Source organism: Paroedura picta, chromosome 13 (assembly GCF_049243985.1).
Source record: "Paroedura picta isolate Pp20150507F chromosome 13, Ppicta_v3.0, whole genome shotgun sequence".
NCBI lineage: Eukaryota > Metazoa > Chordata > Lepidosauria > Squamata > Gekkonidae > Paroedura > Paroedura picta.
Genome location: NC_135381.1, coordinates 36,531,547 through 36,546,045, shown reverse-complemented (window position 1 = coordinate 36,546,045; position 14,499 = coordinate 36,531,547). Strand labels below are relative to the sequence as shown.

The 14,499-nt window shown below is 45.2% G+C and overlaps 1 protein-coding gene across 3 annotated transcripts in view; it reads left to right on the top strand.

Moving 5' to 3' along the window:
* DACH2 (dachshund family transcription factor 2) overlaps nucleotides 1–14,499 on the top strand; it is a 355,035-nt gene that overhangs the window by 157,668 nt on the left and 182,868 nt on the right. For all 3 annotated transcript variants that reach the window (XM_077307556.1, XM_077307558.1, XM_077307557.1), the window contains exon 2: nucleotides 8,134–8,249. In XM_077307556.1, the coding sequence (XP_077163671.1) occupies nucleotides 8,134–8,249 (116 nt within the window). The remainder of the gene's footprint in view (nucleotides 1–8,133; nucleotides 8,250–14,499) is intronic.

Genomic DNA, 14,499 nt, shown 5'->3' with positions numbered 1-14,499 from the left:
GTCCATGGACTACAATTCCCATGAACCCCTGTCAGCGTTTGCTGATAGGGGCGCATGGGAATTGTAGTCCATGGACATTTGGAGGGCCGCAGTTTGATAACCTCTGTCCTTCACTAAGTATATGATCTATTAGTCTTCACTCAGATTTTAAGAATATATAAAGGTAAAGGTAAAGGTATCCCCTGTGCAAGCACCGAGTCATGTCTGACCCTTGGGGTGACGCCCTCTAGCATTTTCTTAGCAGACTCAATACGGGGTGGTTTGCCAGTGCCTTCCCCAGTCATTACCGTTTTACTCCGCAGCAAGCTGGGTACTCATTTTACCGACCTCGGAAGGATGGAAAATAGAGTCAACCTTGAGCCGGCTGCTGGGATTGAACTCCCAGCCTCATGGTCAGAGCTTCAGACAGCATGTCAGCTGCCTTACCACTCTGCGCCACAAGAGGCTCATTAAGAATATATATATTGGCCTTTAGCTCAAAGGTATGGGGAAGCTTAGTCAAGCAAGGTTTTGTTATGTCTTGGGAGGTAAGCAGGACTGGCCCTCGTTAATAGTTGGATGGGAGACCTCCAAGGAGTTCCAGGGTTGCTGTGCAGAGGTAGACAAAGTCAAATCACCTTTAATAGTCTCCTGACAGGGTCCTCAAGTTTGCTGCAATCTGATGGCACTTTTCACCACTGTACATGTTTTTATCTGTGGTTTTGGTTTTAATGGGTTTGAAAGTGGTCCACCATTACAGCATGGTGTAGTGCTTAAGAGCAGCGGCTTCTAATCTGGCAAGCCAGGTTTGATTCCCTACTCCTCCACTTGCAGCCAGCTGGGTGACCTTGGTCTGGTTACAGTTCTCTCAGAGCTGTTCTCACAGAGCAGTTCTGTTGGAGCTCTCTCGGCCCCACCTACCTCACAGGGTGTCTGTCATGGGGAGAGGAAGGGAAGGCAGTTGTAAAGTGCTTTGGCACTCCTTCAGGTAGTGAAAAGCAGGGTATAAAAAAACAGTTCTTCTCTCTTAGTTAGCACCTTGGTGCCTGAAAGGTAGGATATTTGTTTTATAATAAATAAATGTCAATCAATCAATTAACTGCTTTATTACGATCCAAGATCAGCATGTAGACATATCCAAATTTACACAGCTGTAATTCGTACAACAAATGGTAAAACTATAAAACTGTTAATATCATATAAATCTATGCATAAAAACAACAGTAAATTTACTGGGAGTCAGTAAATTTACTGGCAGTTTCTTCTGCCGTGTTGAGCAAGCTACTGTGCAGTATTTTGCTGCATGAGATTGGGGTCACTTTGGGTGGGCAGGTAGTTGTGAGTATCCTGCATAGTGCAGGGGATTGAACTAGATGACCCTGGAGGTCCCTTCCAACTCTATGATTCTATGATTCTAAAGGTAATTTTGGTAGAGCTATCAGCCTGGAGAAGACAAGTATAGATGTGGTCTGTTCTGCCTTGAAATTTAGGCAATATGGGTAAAATATATTGCATGTGAATATCCTTGTAAAATTGGCAATACAGGAGCAGATGATCAATGGATTCTGACTGACATGGACATAAACAAAAAGCATAAGAAATGCTTGCCTACCTCCCTTCTATCAGAGCAGATGGTAGGGCATTGAACCGAGCTAGAGGAAATGCTCTGTGATGTTTAGGGTACTCTAAGGTATATAATAAATACCTTAACGGGAAAAAAGTTTTTATCACTATTACCTGCTACAGGATTAGAATGCGTTTGTGCTCTGTCCTTTTGAAGAACGATATCTTTGCCTAACAATTATCCTGGCTTGTTAATAGCTCAAAGAGAGACAGTTTGGTGTAGTGGTTAGGAGTGTGGACTTCTAATCTGGCAAGCCAGGTTCGATTCTGCGCTCCCCCACATGCAACCAGCTGGGTGACCTTGGGCTCTCCATGGTACTGAGAAAGCTGTTCTGACTGAGCAAGAATATCAGGGCTCTCTCGACCTCACCCGCCTCACAGGGTGTCTGTTTTGGGGAGAGGAAAGGAAAGGTGAATGTAAGCCGCTTTGAGACTCCTTCAGGTAGGGGAAAGCTGCATACAAATCTTCTTCATATGTATCAATGTGGTATTAGAGAGGCCAGGTGAATGGAGTTGATCCTCCATCCTTCTCATCCATCTGGATTGGTTAGTATCTGAGAAAATTAGGGGCGTTAAGCCAGAGGGAAACTTTTTAAAGCCAGAAATACAGAACCTGAAGCCAGGCACATGTTTCTAGTGGGATTAGTCCTGCTTACATCCTAAGTAAGGCATTCGATACACAGCAAGGCACTCCAAACAGGGATCTAAGGCAGGGGTAGTCAACCTGTGGCCCTCCAGATGATCCTGGACTACAATTCCCATGAGCCCCTGCCAGCAAATGCTGGCAGGGGCTCATGGGATTTGTAGTCCAGGAACATCTGGAGGACCACAGGTTGACTACCCCTGATCTAAGGAATTTAGGTTGAATCGCTTCCAATTTTTGATAGTCATTAGACATGGGAACCTGTGCGCTGTATATAACCTGCGGTGTTATTACCTTTCCTTGGAATACTTTCAAGGCATAAGGAATATGTGAACCCCCTTTTGTAAAAAAAAAGAAAGAAAAAAAATCTTAAAGTTGCTGCAGATGTTTTTTGAGCCTGGTTAGTTAGTTGTGTTATGCATGATGTCCACAACACAGTTGCTCGAAGTGAATAAATATTATGATGTTTATTATCATTCTTTGCATTCGTATACTTTAAGCATTTACTGTCAGTCATCTAATGGGGCCATCAGCGATCCAGTTAAGTTGAAGGAATTGAATCTAAGCCAGCAGAATCCCCATTGAATTGAAGTAGCTTAACTCCCAAGTACATCGGCTTAACTAGGCCGTGGATTGAACGGAGCTCGTGAGAATTTGAAAAGTCACACATCCGGCCCTTTTTAAAGGTTCCCCTACAGTCAATAAGTAATTTCTTAATTGGCTTGTTTGGAGTGTGCCGGTGAGGATAGAGATTCACCCAAATCAGAGTAGCTTGTCAAATTGTCTGGCATTGATTCATAAGCAGCAGGTGTCAAAAGACGAAGTACCCAACACTAAAATGCAAAATAAATAAATAAATAAATAAAAGGCTCCACGGCCTCTGTGTTGGCTCCCTCGTTTATCAGCACCTGTAACAAACATATTTTTGAATGCGTCATATCTCATCGGCATCCAAAGACACAACGCTTTCCCTTGTCATCTAGATATCTGCCAAGACTGAAGGTTTATAGGGAGGCGGTGAAGCTAATGTCGCCGGGTGGTAATCCACTTCCGTTTCAGAAACATAAAGTGCTGCTGAAATGTATTTCCAGTTGGTTTATTCCCAGCACTCAGGGGGATAGGATACTATTTCAGTTTCGCTAATGAAGGCCAGGAAAGGAAAGGCAGAGCATCGGGATAAATTATGCCTAAACGGCGGGCTAGACCCCCCAGAGGAAATCAAGCTTCCGTGGGACACTGTCCCTCCATTAATCCTGCAAAATGTTACATCCAATGTTAATTCTGTAACACTGAATTGTCAAAAGGTCTGCAGATCCACCCAGCGGTTGTTGGGTTTTTTTCCAGCATTAAGATTGGGTTCTCAACCTGGGTGGCTTGCAGAGGGTTCCTGCCCATGAAAACTAGTACTAAGCCTAATGCACAACGCCAAGTTGACTTCAGGTAACTCATGGCGTCAGGTGTCAGGTAACTCATGGCGATTTACTATAAATCATAACAAAAAACACCTCAAAACAAATTAGAACACCCACGGTCCACACCTGGTGGCAAATAAAAATAACTAAACCTAACTCCCCGCAGTGTCTCAGTGCACTGGTTGCAGGATAATATGATGTTAATAACAACAGACGATGGGAAGTCAGGGGGGAAATACAAAGTCCGTACTTAGTCTAAACCAGCGGTCTGCAACTTTTCGGCTGCTGCGGACCGCTGCTCTGGAGTGGGGGGAGAGGGCGGCCCAGGGGCCCGCGCACGCACGGCAGCCCCAGCGCAAACGCGCGTGCGCAGCAGTCCGCGCACGCGCGTTTGCGCCGCCGGTGTCCGCGGCTCCCCCTCCCGGCCCCTCCGGGCCGCCAGCGAATCAGCCGTTAAAGCGGCCGATTAGCTTGTGGCTCGGCAAGTTTCTCTTCCCCCTCCCAAAACAAGAAGCTTGCCGGGCCATGAGCTAATCGGCCGCTTTGGCGGCCGCTTTGCTCGCGGCCTGGTGAGCTTCTCACTTCGGGGGGGGAGGGAAGAAGGAGCCGCGGCCCGGTGCCAAGGCCTTCGCGGCCCGACACCGGGCCGTGGCCCGCGGGTTGGGGACCACTGGTCTAAACAGACCAGAACACACACTGGGTGGAGGGACCCGTTCTTATAACCCTGGACCTCCCGTCCAGCGTCAACCAAATGCCTGGTTAAAGAGCTCCTGCAGGCCCTGCGGAACCCAGATAGCTCCATCAGGACCCTCAGCTCTTCCGGGAGCTCATTCCACCAGGTAGGGGCCAGGACCGAAAAGGCCCTGGCTCTGGTCGAGGCCCGGCGTACTTCCCAGGGCCCCAGGATCACCAGCAGCTTCATACCCGCAGAGCGAAGTGCCCTGCAGGGAGCTTAAGGAGATAAGCAGTCCCACAGGTAGGTAGGACCAAAACTGCGTATAGCCTTGTGAGGAGTCCACAACTCAATAGAGCCTTGCAAGTAGAGGAGCTAAGGTTTGGCTTAGTATATCTCAATTTTAAAGGATTTCAGGTGACAGTGTGCCTTGAGAATCTTGTGTAAAGCCTTGGAAAGTCACTGCTAGTTGGAGAAGGTAAACCTGGGTTAAGAGGACCGGTGGCCTAATTTGAGGGGAACTTTTTAGAGTTATTTCACCAGGACTTGAAGCTGTCTTTCTCTGGATCAAGATCTTGTGTCTTTTGAATGGCTCCATAATCAGATTTGTCCCGTTCTCATCTAGCCAACAATCTTGATGGATAGTAGAAGAGCTGGTATGTGCACCTCAGTACTAAATGCATGAAGTGATGTGTTAGTTAGGCAATTTGCACCTTAATTTCGTGCTTCCCTACGTTCCTCACAAGGGAAATGTGAATGCAAAGTCGTTTGTCATTCTTTTGTTTTCCTGTTTGTTTCAAACATAACACCAAAACAGAGTTTATTGACCAGCTACAAACTGTGGTTTGGTGTCAAGTCTGAAGGATCCGTAATGCGGAGGTGCACATGTGCTAACCCTAAGGATTCACAGGTGGGCTGCTTGAACCGTGGACTGTTCCTGTCCCCTTGCCATCTTCCCCAAAACATGAAATATTGTTTTATATTGCCGAGTATAAATCTTGTAATTAAACAAAAATAAACCCCATAATAATTGCTAGCAAGCAATCACCATTGAATTAAAGAGTAATTACATGATTATTTGTGCCCTGCAAAATAAGGCATTACCGAAATCAGTAACACAATCAATATTTTCACTGCAACAGGATGCAGTAGTGATGGACCTTTCAACCTGTGCTGATTAAATTGTCATCAGGCTGTTTCCTAGTTAAATCAGCACATGTTTATTTGTCTTGATTAATATGTAAATTTACATCTGATTCTAGTAAATTTGAAGGTACAGCTACAGTAGGTCTACCCTGTTCAGCTCTCTGCAGGCAAAATGGCTTTAAAAAGTTTATTCAGAAGTTTGCAGAAATATAGAGAAGTAGCTATGATAGAACTTCAGATGCTGTTTTCTTTCAGCTTTTGAGTCTTATACTCACAACTAGGGGCCACATTGCATTCAGGAATACAATGGAAGTTAGATTAGGGGGGTGGAGTAGAAGAAACCTGCGTATGGCCTCCTCCTCCTCCTCCCCCCCAGGACCTGGAAAGGCTGCAGGCAGCTGTTAGGGAACTCACTGGCAGGGGCAGCTCTTATGCAGCAGGGATCTGCAGCCTCCAAGCCTCAGAGGGAAGTGGAAGGAGGAGGGGGTGGTCAGGGGTGGGGGACGGAAGGCGATTGGCTGGTTGCTGGATAGCTGCACTCTTGTGCTTAATGGGTATATGTATGGGTTTATTGCTTGGTTTCTACCACGGCCCACAGGTTGCCCAGACTGGAGTGCTGTTGGGCCATGAGATGTATCAATTTGTACAGCACATCTTCGATCATGGCATGCCAGATTGTTCTTTGTAAGACTCCCCAAAGTCAAATAAGAATGCAAGTTAAAAAAATGAAAAAAAAATCATATAAAATTGAACTTGAAATTTCGTCTAGAGAAGAAGAGAAAGGTACAGGACTCAAATAGTAAAGTGAAGAATAATGCTACTATTTCTGCAGGGTATGAGACAGATGTACAATAAAACAAATGGCATGCACACATTTTGTCAAAATGTGAATGCCGTAATGGCACCTTTGTGCAATGATACCAGAAATTTCTGCCATTTAAACACTGAGTTTGTCTTGTTTTGATAAAGAGTTTTGCCACTACAGGACTGATGGAGTGAAGTTTAACTTGCATTTCTTAGCGAACAGGAGAAGTAATTTGCCGGGAGGGCAATGGTCTTTCTATGAACCTCTCATCCGTTGTTGCAGGATGGCTGTATTCACCCCGGCCGTTTTCAAACTGCCTTTGTATTCTGTTTTAGTAACTGATTGCTAATGGATTTCTTTCTGTCACTTCAGACAGACCCGGTTTAGTAACTGGCTGTTAGTGGAATTTATTTACCTCTTCCTACCAACCTGCTCACGTCGGGTTGGCTAAGCGTGGTTGAGCGTTTTTAAGGGAAACTGCTTTTTTTTCTATAAGGATAGATTCAAATGAGTAGCCGTGTTGGCCTGAAGTAGCACAATAAAATCAGACTAACAAAGAGTGCTTGCACTCGAAAGCTCACACCTTGAATAAATCTTTGTTGGTCTTAAAGGACTCTGATTTTATTGTGCTTTTTTCTGTTTTTGTTGTGCTTCTGGATCACTGTGGTATGTGATTATAGTGTCCATAAAAAGGTAAAGGTATCCCCTGTGCAAGCACCGAGTCATGTCTGGGGTGATGCCCTCTAGCGTTTTCATGGCAGACTCAATGCGGGGTGGTTTGCCAGTGCCTTCCCCAGTCATTACCGTTTACCCCCCAGCAAGCTGGGGACTCATTTTACCGACCTCGGAAGGATGGAAGGCTGAGTCGACCTTGAGCCGGCTGCTGGGATTGAACTCCTAGCCTCATGGGCAGAGCTTTCAGACTGCATTTCTGCTGCCTTACCACTCTGCGCCACAAAATCACTTTCTAAAATGCTGCTCTCCCCTCCCAATGCAATCTTTCATGTATTTTTTTGAACGTTCTATATCGAGTGCTATAGCACTAATATGGCACTTCAGTGCTATTTTCGTTTAGCGCTGTAAAAAAGCTCGGAGGAAGATTGTGCAGTAAAAAAGGACGCATGGTCAGGGTAGGGGGGGTAGAAGGAGCACTGTTTGAAAAGACCATAGCACTTCAGAGACAGTTCATTATGGATGTTGGCAACCCTAGCTGCTGTGTGGGTAAGTGTGGTGGAAATAGGGTTGCCCGCTTTGGGTTGGAGCCAGGAGTGGGGGAATTTTTGGCTGGGAGGGACCTCAGTGGAGCATAATGCCATTTTCTCCTGGGGATTTGATCTCTTTATTCTGGAGGTGAGGATATAGAACTGGGGATCCCCAGGTCACACCTGGAGACTGGCATCCCTAAGAGAGCTAATACCTTGTGCTCCTTGGTTGCCGCCTCTGGGTTGGGAAATACCTGGAGGTTTTGGAGGTGGAGCCTGAGGAAGCTGGGGCTTGGGGGGGGACTTCAGTGAGGTATAATCTTATAGAGCCAACCTTCCAAAGCAGCCATTTTCTCCAGATGAGTTGACCTCTTTTACTTGGAGAACAGTTGTAATTCCAGGAGATCTCAGCCACCACCTGGAGGTTGGCCACTCTATCCCTTGAAGGAGAGGCCGGGTAAAAAATGTGAAGAGTACCCGGTCTCATCATTTGGTGCCTCGAGAGTACGCAAAGAGTTAAGCTGCTGGGTTTTGTAAGCAGCCAAGGACTTGGCCATTCAGGCCCTTAAAAATCAATGCAAAGTGCATTACTATGCAAATCCTTTTGACGAAAGAGCACTTAAAGTTTATTTTCACTTTTGTTTCCACAGTTCACGACCAGGGAGACCCCCCAAGCGCTCTCTGGGGGTGGTGATACAAGAGAACACACGCCTTCTGCCCCATGGAGTTCCCGGCCTCTTATCACCGGGGCTTATCTCCCCAACAGGTAATAAAATCCGCTGGATGATCGGCTCTCTTTCCCTTCCGTCCTGCACAGCAGTTGAAATAAACTAATATTGATCTAACTGCCTTGTCCTTCAGGGCTTTTCAAACTTTACCAGAGGTTACATTATTGGATTTTTTTTTTTGAGCATTCACGAAAACCCGGGTGGTGTTGCTTGTGCTGACTAAAATCTAATGGATTTGCGATTTAGTTCTTCATTAATCGTAATTTCCTTAAAGGGAAAGTGCCATTAAATACTTGGTTATGTGGTAGGGTGGGGGGATTGTTTATCTCAAAGGGACTCATAGACACCACAAGCACTTCCTTGAAGTGTTGTGGGAAGGGTGAAAAGACAGCCTGTCTTATTTTCAAAATGAAAGACTCCTACCGAAATGACTGTGCAGCCAGTTAAATGCCGGTCTGTACTTTGAAGTTTATTTATTTGTATATATGTATGTTCCCCATTTTTTCAGCTGGTGTATGACAAAATGCTTCATATTAGTAAAGATTCAGATTTAGTTTATTAGTCGGCCATTGGCCATTTCCAGCAAATTGACTGTACAGTACAAAAGTCGGTTAAAATTAAGTCATCAAACTGATAAAATCACAGGGAGTAATAAAAGTGATAAAGTAATAAAAAGTTTCACAGATAAAAAGGAACCATAATGATTAGGGTTTTAATCCTAGTTGCACAGTTTGGACCTGATTTTCCTGCGAATTAAGAGACAGGCCTTGCCCTCAGGCTCAAGACAAGAAACACAAGAGAAACTGAGGGAAAAGGAGAGGGGGATCCGTCAGATGGAACTTGTAAACCATCTGTCTAGTTGATATTTCTTGGGTGGATTTGGAAGAACTATCCAGCAGCTCTCAGGCCAGTGAAAGAGGCCATAACTTCTTTCCGGTCTCAGCCATCCTTCCCATAGCATCCATCCCACTGTCCTAAATGTTCCTGCATATGTCTGGTTGAAGGAGTGCCTACCAGGGTTGGGTGCATCAGCATCCAAAGCAGCTGTTTGCGCCCGAAGCAGCCAGTGCCACAGGGGGGAGGGGAGGCACGGACACCGGTCGGCGCACTGATGCCCGCATCTCCCCTTCCCCTCCCGTGAACTGGGGCCTGGCTGCTTCCGGCACGAACGGCCACATGGGACGCCGAATTGCCCAACCCTAGACTGCCTACTCTCTTATGAACCTATGTCCAGTAGTTAAGCTCATCATTAAAGGCCCTGCTCTTTGTACCCCCACTTTCAGAAGCGAGATTCACCACAAACAGCCTTTTCCTTGGTGACTCCCTGAGCCTGGTTTTTCCAGCATCATGTGAAAACATTTTTTTGTTGGCCCAAACATTTTCCTCAGTGAGTTTATTTTATTTGAGAAGGCAGAAGGGAATACCCCTGTGCGTTGGCTGAAGCTGTATTGTCTTTTTTTTTTTTTCATTTTTAGCTCACCAGCATTTGGGTGATGTTTTATTGTAGAGTTTTATGGTCCTCAGTAGCTACCTTGAGCAGTTTGTGGAGAGGACAACCAACAGACAGTTCCAGTAATTAAATAAATGTAAAATGTGGATGTTGTACTATTTGTATCTTTAAATATTTGTGGGCATACATATGAGAACCTTGGCACGTTTTATGTCCATCTGGTCTGTGTTTGTTGTGGGAAGTGTCAGTGTCACTAGTTGTCATGTATGGAAGTGTTTTAAGACAGACAAAGAATCTCTGTCCCCAGTTTTGCAATTTCAGCTTTTACTAAACACCTAGAATAGACCGATCAGTTTTACAATCAACATCTGTTTATTTGCTGTTTCTCTCCCGCCTTTCCTGCCAGTAGGGACTGAAGGCGGCTTATATCATTCTCCTTCCCTCTGGTTTATCCTCACAACACCCCTATGAAGTAGGATAGGCTGAGTAAATGTGATTGGCCCAAAGTTACCCAGTGAGCTCACATGGCATAGTGGAAATTTGAACCGGAGATTCACAGATCCTAATCCAACACTTTAACCACTGCACCACCCTGGCACTCTAAACATGAGAGAAAAAAGGCATATAAGAACCAACTCTTTTTCTTCTTAACAAATTTTCAAAATATTTTTTTAAAATTAATTAACTCCCACCCATTCAGGAAACCCTTCCAGGGCTGTCACGAAACCTAAGGGTTTCATGAAACCTAGCTGAGAAAGCCTGGTTTAGGTGCTTAAGGGAGGGACAAGGATTAGGAGTGGGAGGAAGTGATTTTAAAGCTATTCCCTAAATCTTACCAGAAGGGAAAATCAGAAGAAATTAGACTGGTACTTAAAGAAACTAAATTAAAACCAGATCTAGGTACTATTGCAAGTGTTGGTGAAATGCAAAATTTGATTGTCAACTGAGGAGTCTGAAATACAATTCTGCCATCGAACTCCCTAGATCAGCGGTCCGCAACCTTCTTGAGGCTGCGGACCGGCGCTGGCGGGGAGGGCGATTGCCCGGCCGCGCATGCCGCGCATGCGTGGCACTCCCGCGCATGCACGTTTGCGGCCGCGCATTGCGCATGCCCGGCCCTGCTTCCCTCTCCCCCCCACAAAAAGAAGCTTGCCGGGCCACAAGCTAATCAGCCGCTTCTGCCTTTTTGGTATAAGGACAGGATAAAATGAGATGCAGCCATTAGAAAAAAGGGATTTCCCCTTATATAGGGGGACGAGGTGCAGGAGATCTTACGCATTTCACCACCCCACTGCAGCCATTGGAAGAATAATGATTTTGTGGTGTCTTCCTGGAATGTGCCAAATGAGTCTAACAAATGGACATCAATTAAGTGAAGCTTTCCATAGCAGACAACTAAACGGTTGGAAAAACTTATCCTTAATTTCTTTGTATCTAGTTGATTTTAAAAGGGGCGGGGGCTGGTAAAAAAAAGAATCAGAACAATTGTTCATGGATGTGAGAAACCAGCCAGCCCTAATTCTCCCCCCCCCCCAAAAAAAAATGCAAAAGGAATTACGAACAATTGAAACAAACTGGGCCCTTTCAGAACAACTGCTTTGCTTCCCCCTCTTTGTAGAGAACGTTAGCGGTTATAAATGATTCCCGGTGACAATTCTGCAGTGAATTACTTTGATGTATATGGCTAATAAATTAATATGATTAAGTTAATGAGCAGCACAAGTGTTGCCAAACTCCGCGAAGTCCAGCTTTAGAATCCTACTCCTCATTTGACTTTCCCCCCGTGGTGAGAGGATCATGGCTACCCACGCCCTGTCACTGTGATAAATGGCATCTCCCACAGTACCCTGCGCTCCATCTGCTGTGCCCTCAAACTAGACTGAAACAAGAAATATTTCATACAAATCACGTGCTCACAAGAAATGCCTCACCAGATCGTAGAAAGCTGGGTTTTTTTTTTCCCTACCAATAAAAATGGATAAATGTATTAACAAGATATATAAGCTGGAATATAGTGAATTTTATGGGATTGGTGTGTTACAATCTCTGAAAACTATTCCCTTTTCCCTGTGTCTGATCATCTACTCTTTTTAATGATGCCATCTTTAGAGGTAAACCTGCAGATATGGCTTGTCCTTTTAAACGGCTTTTATATAGGTACTTATTGATCAATCATCTTAATATAACTTTAGTAAATTATTACTGATTCTGAGAGAGGCCTATATCCAAGAAATCTTCCATCTATGCTAGGCTTTCTCAACCAGGGTTTCATGAAATGATAGAGTTTCTTGACATCTCTGGATAGGTGTCCTGAATAGGTGGGAATTAATTTTTTATATATTTTTCCCCAAATTTGTTAAACATTTATCAGGTGATATAACAATATATGGTTATGTTGATACACTACCCGCCTCCCAAAATGACCAATTATCAACCTGGAGGGGGTGAGAAGAGGAAGGGGCCCAGGTGGACTTGTACACAGCCTTGCTTTCCAACAATATTGCGTACAATCGTGCCACCTCTGGGGTTTCTGGAAGCCTGAAGAATGTTTCAGGGGTTTCTCAATGTTAAAAAAGTTGAGAAAAACTATTCTAGGTACTAAGGTTCTGTGACAGTTTTGCCTTACCAGCAACCCTGCTAAATGCATCTTACACAATAAAAAAATAACCTAACTTTGTCTGTTTAGGTGTTTATATCCCGTTCCTTCACCCAATGGTCCCACAGTGGGCCACAGCAATGCGGAATAAAATAATCTAAAATGCATCCAAACATTAAAAGCATGATCCCCTTTCCCTCCCTCATACTCTGGAAGGACAGCAGCCAAAGGAAACTATACATCAGAGGCCTAGAGCAGGGGTAGTCAAACTGGCAGGGGCTTCTGGGAATTGTAGTCCATGGACATCTGGAGGGCTGCAGTTTGACTACCCCTGGCCTAGAGGAAGAGGGGTATGGTAAATCACCAGAGGGAAGCTGTTCCAGAGTCTGGGGGACAACACATAAAAGGCCCTCCTGCATGTCATTGCATCTTGCACCTCTGTCAGAATGACAAAAAGGCTCTCTACTTGAGATTTCAGCATATTACTATTATTATTATTATTATTATTATTATTATTATTATTATTATTATTATTATTATTAAATTTATTTCTAGCCACTTCTGAAGCCGGCTAATAGCGGGTTACAGTGTCCATTAAAAATCCATTAAAACCCTCATTAGAAGGAATAAAAACCCAGAACATGGCAGACCCCCCTCCACCCATCCCCACTACCGGAGGGGCGAGGAAGGAGGTCAAGATAACTCAGTCTGCTACTCACACCTGGGGGGGGGGCTGCTTTGAGGCTCCTTTGGGTAGTGCATTGGGCTCAGTAGTGACCTAATAAAAACACAAAACATAATTAAATCACAATAAGAACATCAAATAAAAAATAATAGATCATTGAACAGTTTAAAATGAATTTAAGAGTTTGCAGGCTGTAAGAATCCTCCTAGAGCAGGGGTAGTCAAACTGTGGCCCTCCAGATGTCCATGGACTACAATTCCCAGGAGCCCCTGGGAATTGGGGGGCTCTATCCTCAAACCATGGGGGGCTCTATCCTCAAACCATGGCCCTGCTCAAGTAATTCTCTCTTGGTAAAGGTAAAGGTAAAGGTATCCCCTGTGCAAGCACCGGGTCATGTCTGACCCTTGGGGTGACGCCCTCTAGCGTTTTCATGGCATGCTCAATACGGGGTGGTTTGCCAGTGCCTTCCCCAGTCATTACCGTTTACCCCCCAGCAAGCTGGGTACTCATTTTACCGACCTCGGAAGGATGGAAGGCTGTCAACCTTGAGCCGGCTGCTGGGATTGAACTCCCAGCCTCATGGGCAAAGCTTTCAGACAGCTGCCTTACCACTCTGCGCCACTAGAGGCTCTGTATCAGGTAGAAAGCATGATATTAGAAACAGGATCTTGATGAGTCAAATAGAAAGATTTCCCGGATGAGGGCTGCAAGTTGACCTGGAAGAAACTGAAGGCCAGCTGGGGTCACCAAAGGACAATGCAAAGCTGTGGGTGAAGCTAAGGCTAAATCTCACTCTGCTTTCTATCTGTGCCTGCAACAAACCGGAGTAGCTTTCTGTAAAAGGGCATTGGGGAGCCTGATCTGTTTGAAGAGCTGGATTTTTTTGTAACCCACTTTTTACTACCAAAGCGCCTTATAGTGACCTACCATCCCTCTCCCACAACAGACACTTGTGAGGTTGGTGAGGCTGAGAGAGCTTTGTGAGAACTGTGACTGGCCCAAGGTCACCCAGATGGCTGCATGTGGAGGAGAAGTGGGGAGTCAAACCTGGCTCTCCAGATTAGAGGTGGTTGCTCTGAACCACTACACCAAGATGGCTCTTGAAGACGAGTTGGCAGTTTTGTACCCTTCTTTTCACTACCCGAAGGAGTTTCGAAGCAGCCTACCTTTTCTCTACCCCCAAGACACCTTGTGAGGTTGGTGAAGCCTAGAGAGCTCTGAGAGAACTGTGACTGTCCTAAGATCACCAGCTGGCTTTATGTGGAGGAGTGGGCAATAAAACTCAGATTAGAGTCTTCTGCTCTTAGCCACTACACAACAATGGCTCTCCTGAGAGAAGGTGATCCATACAGAATGTCTTGTTTTGTAGAGGACATCAACAGGACATCAATAGTATATCTAGGACAGGGATTCCCCTGATGTCCACTCCAGTGGCTGGGAACTAGTTGAACCACAGAGCTGGGAGGCTGTTGAGACCTGAGAAATTTCTAAAGTATTGGTGGGATACCATTTCCCACCCTTGCTACTGGCTCTGACTGCAAGAGACTTGGTGGACAT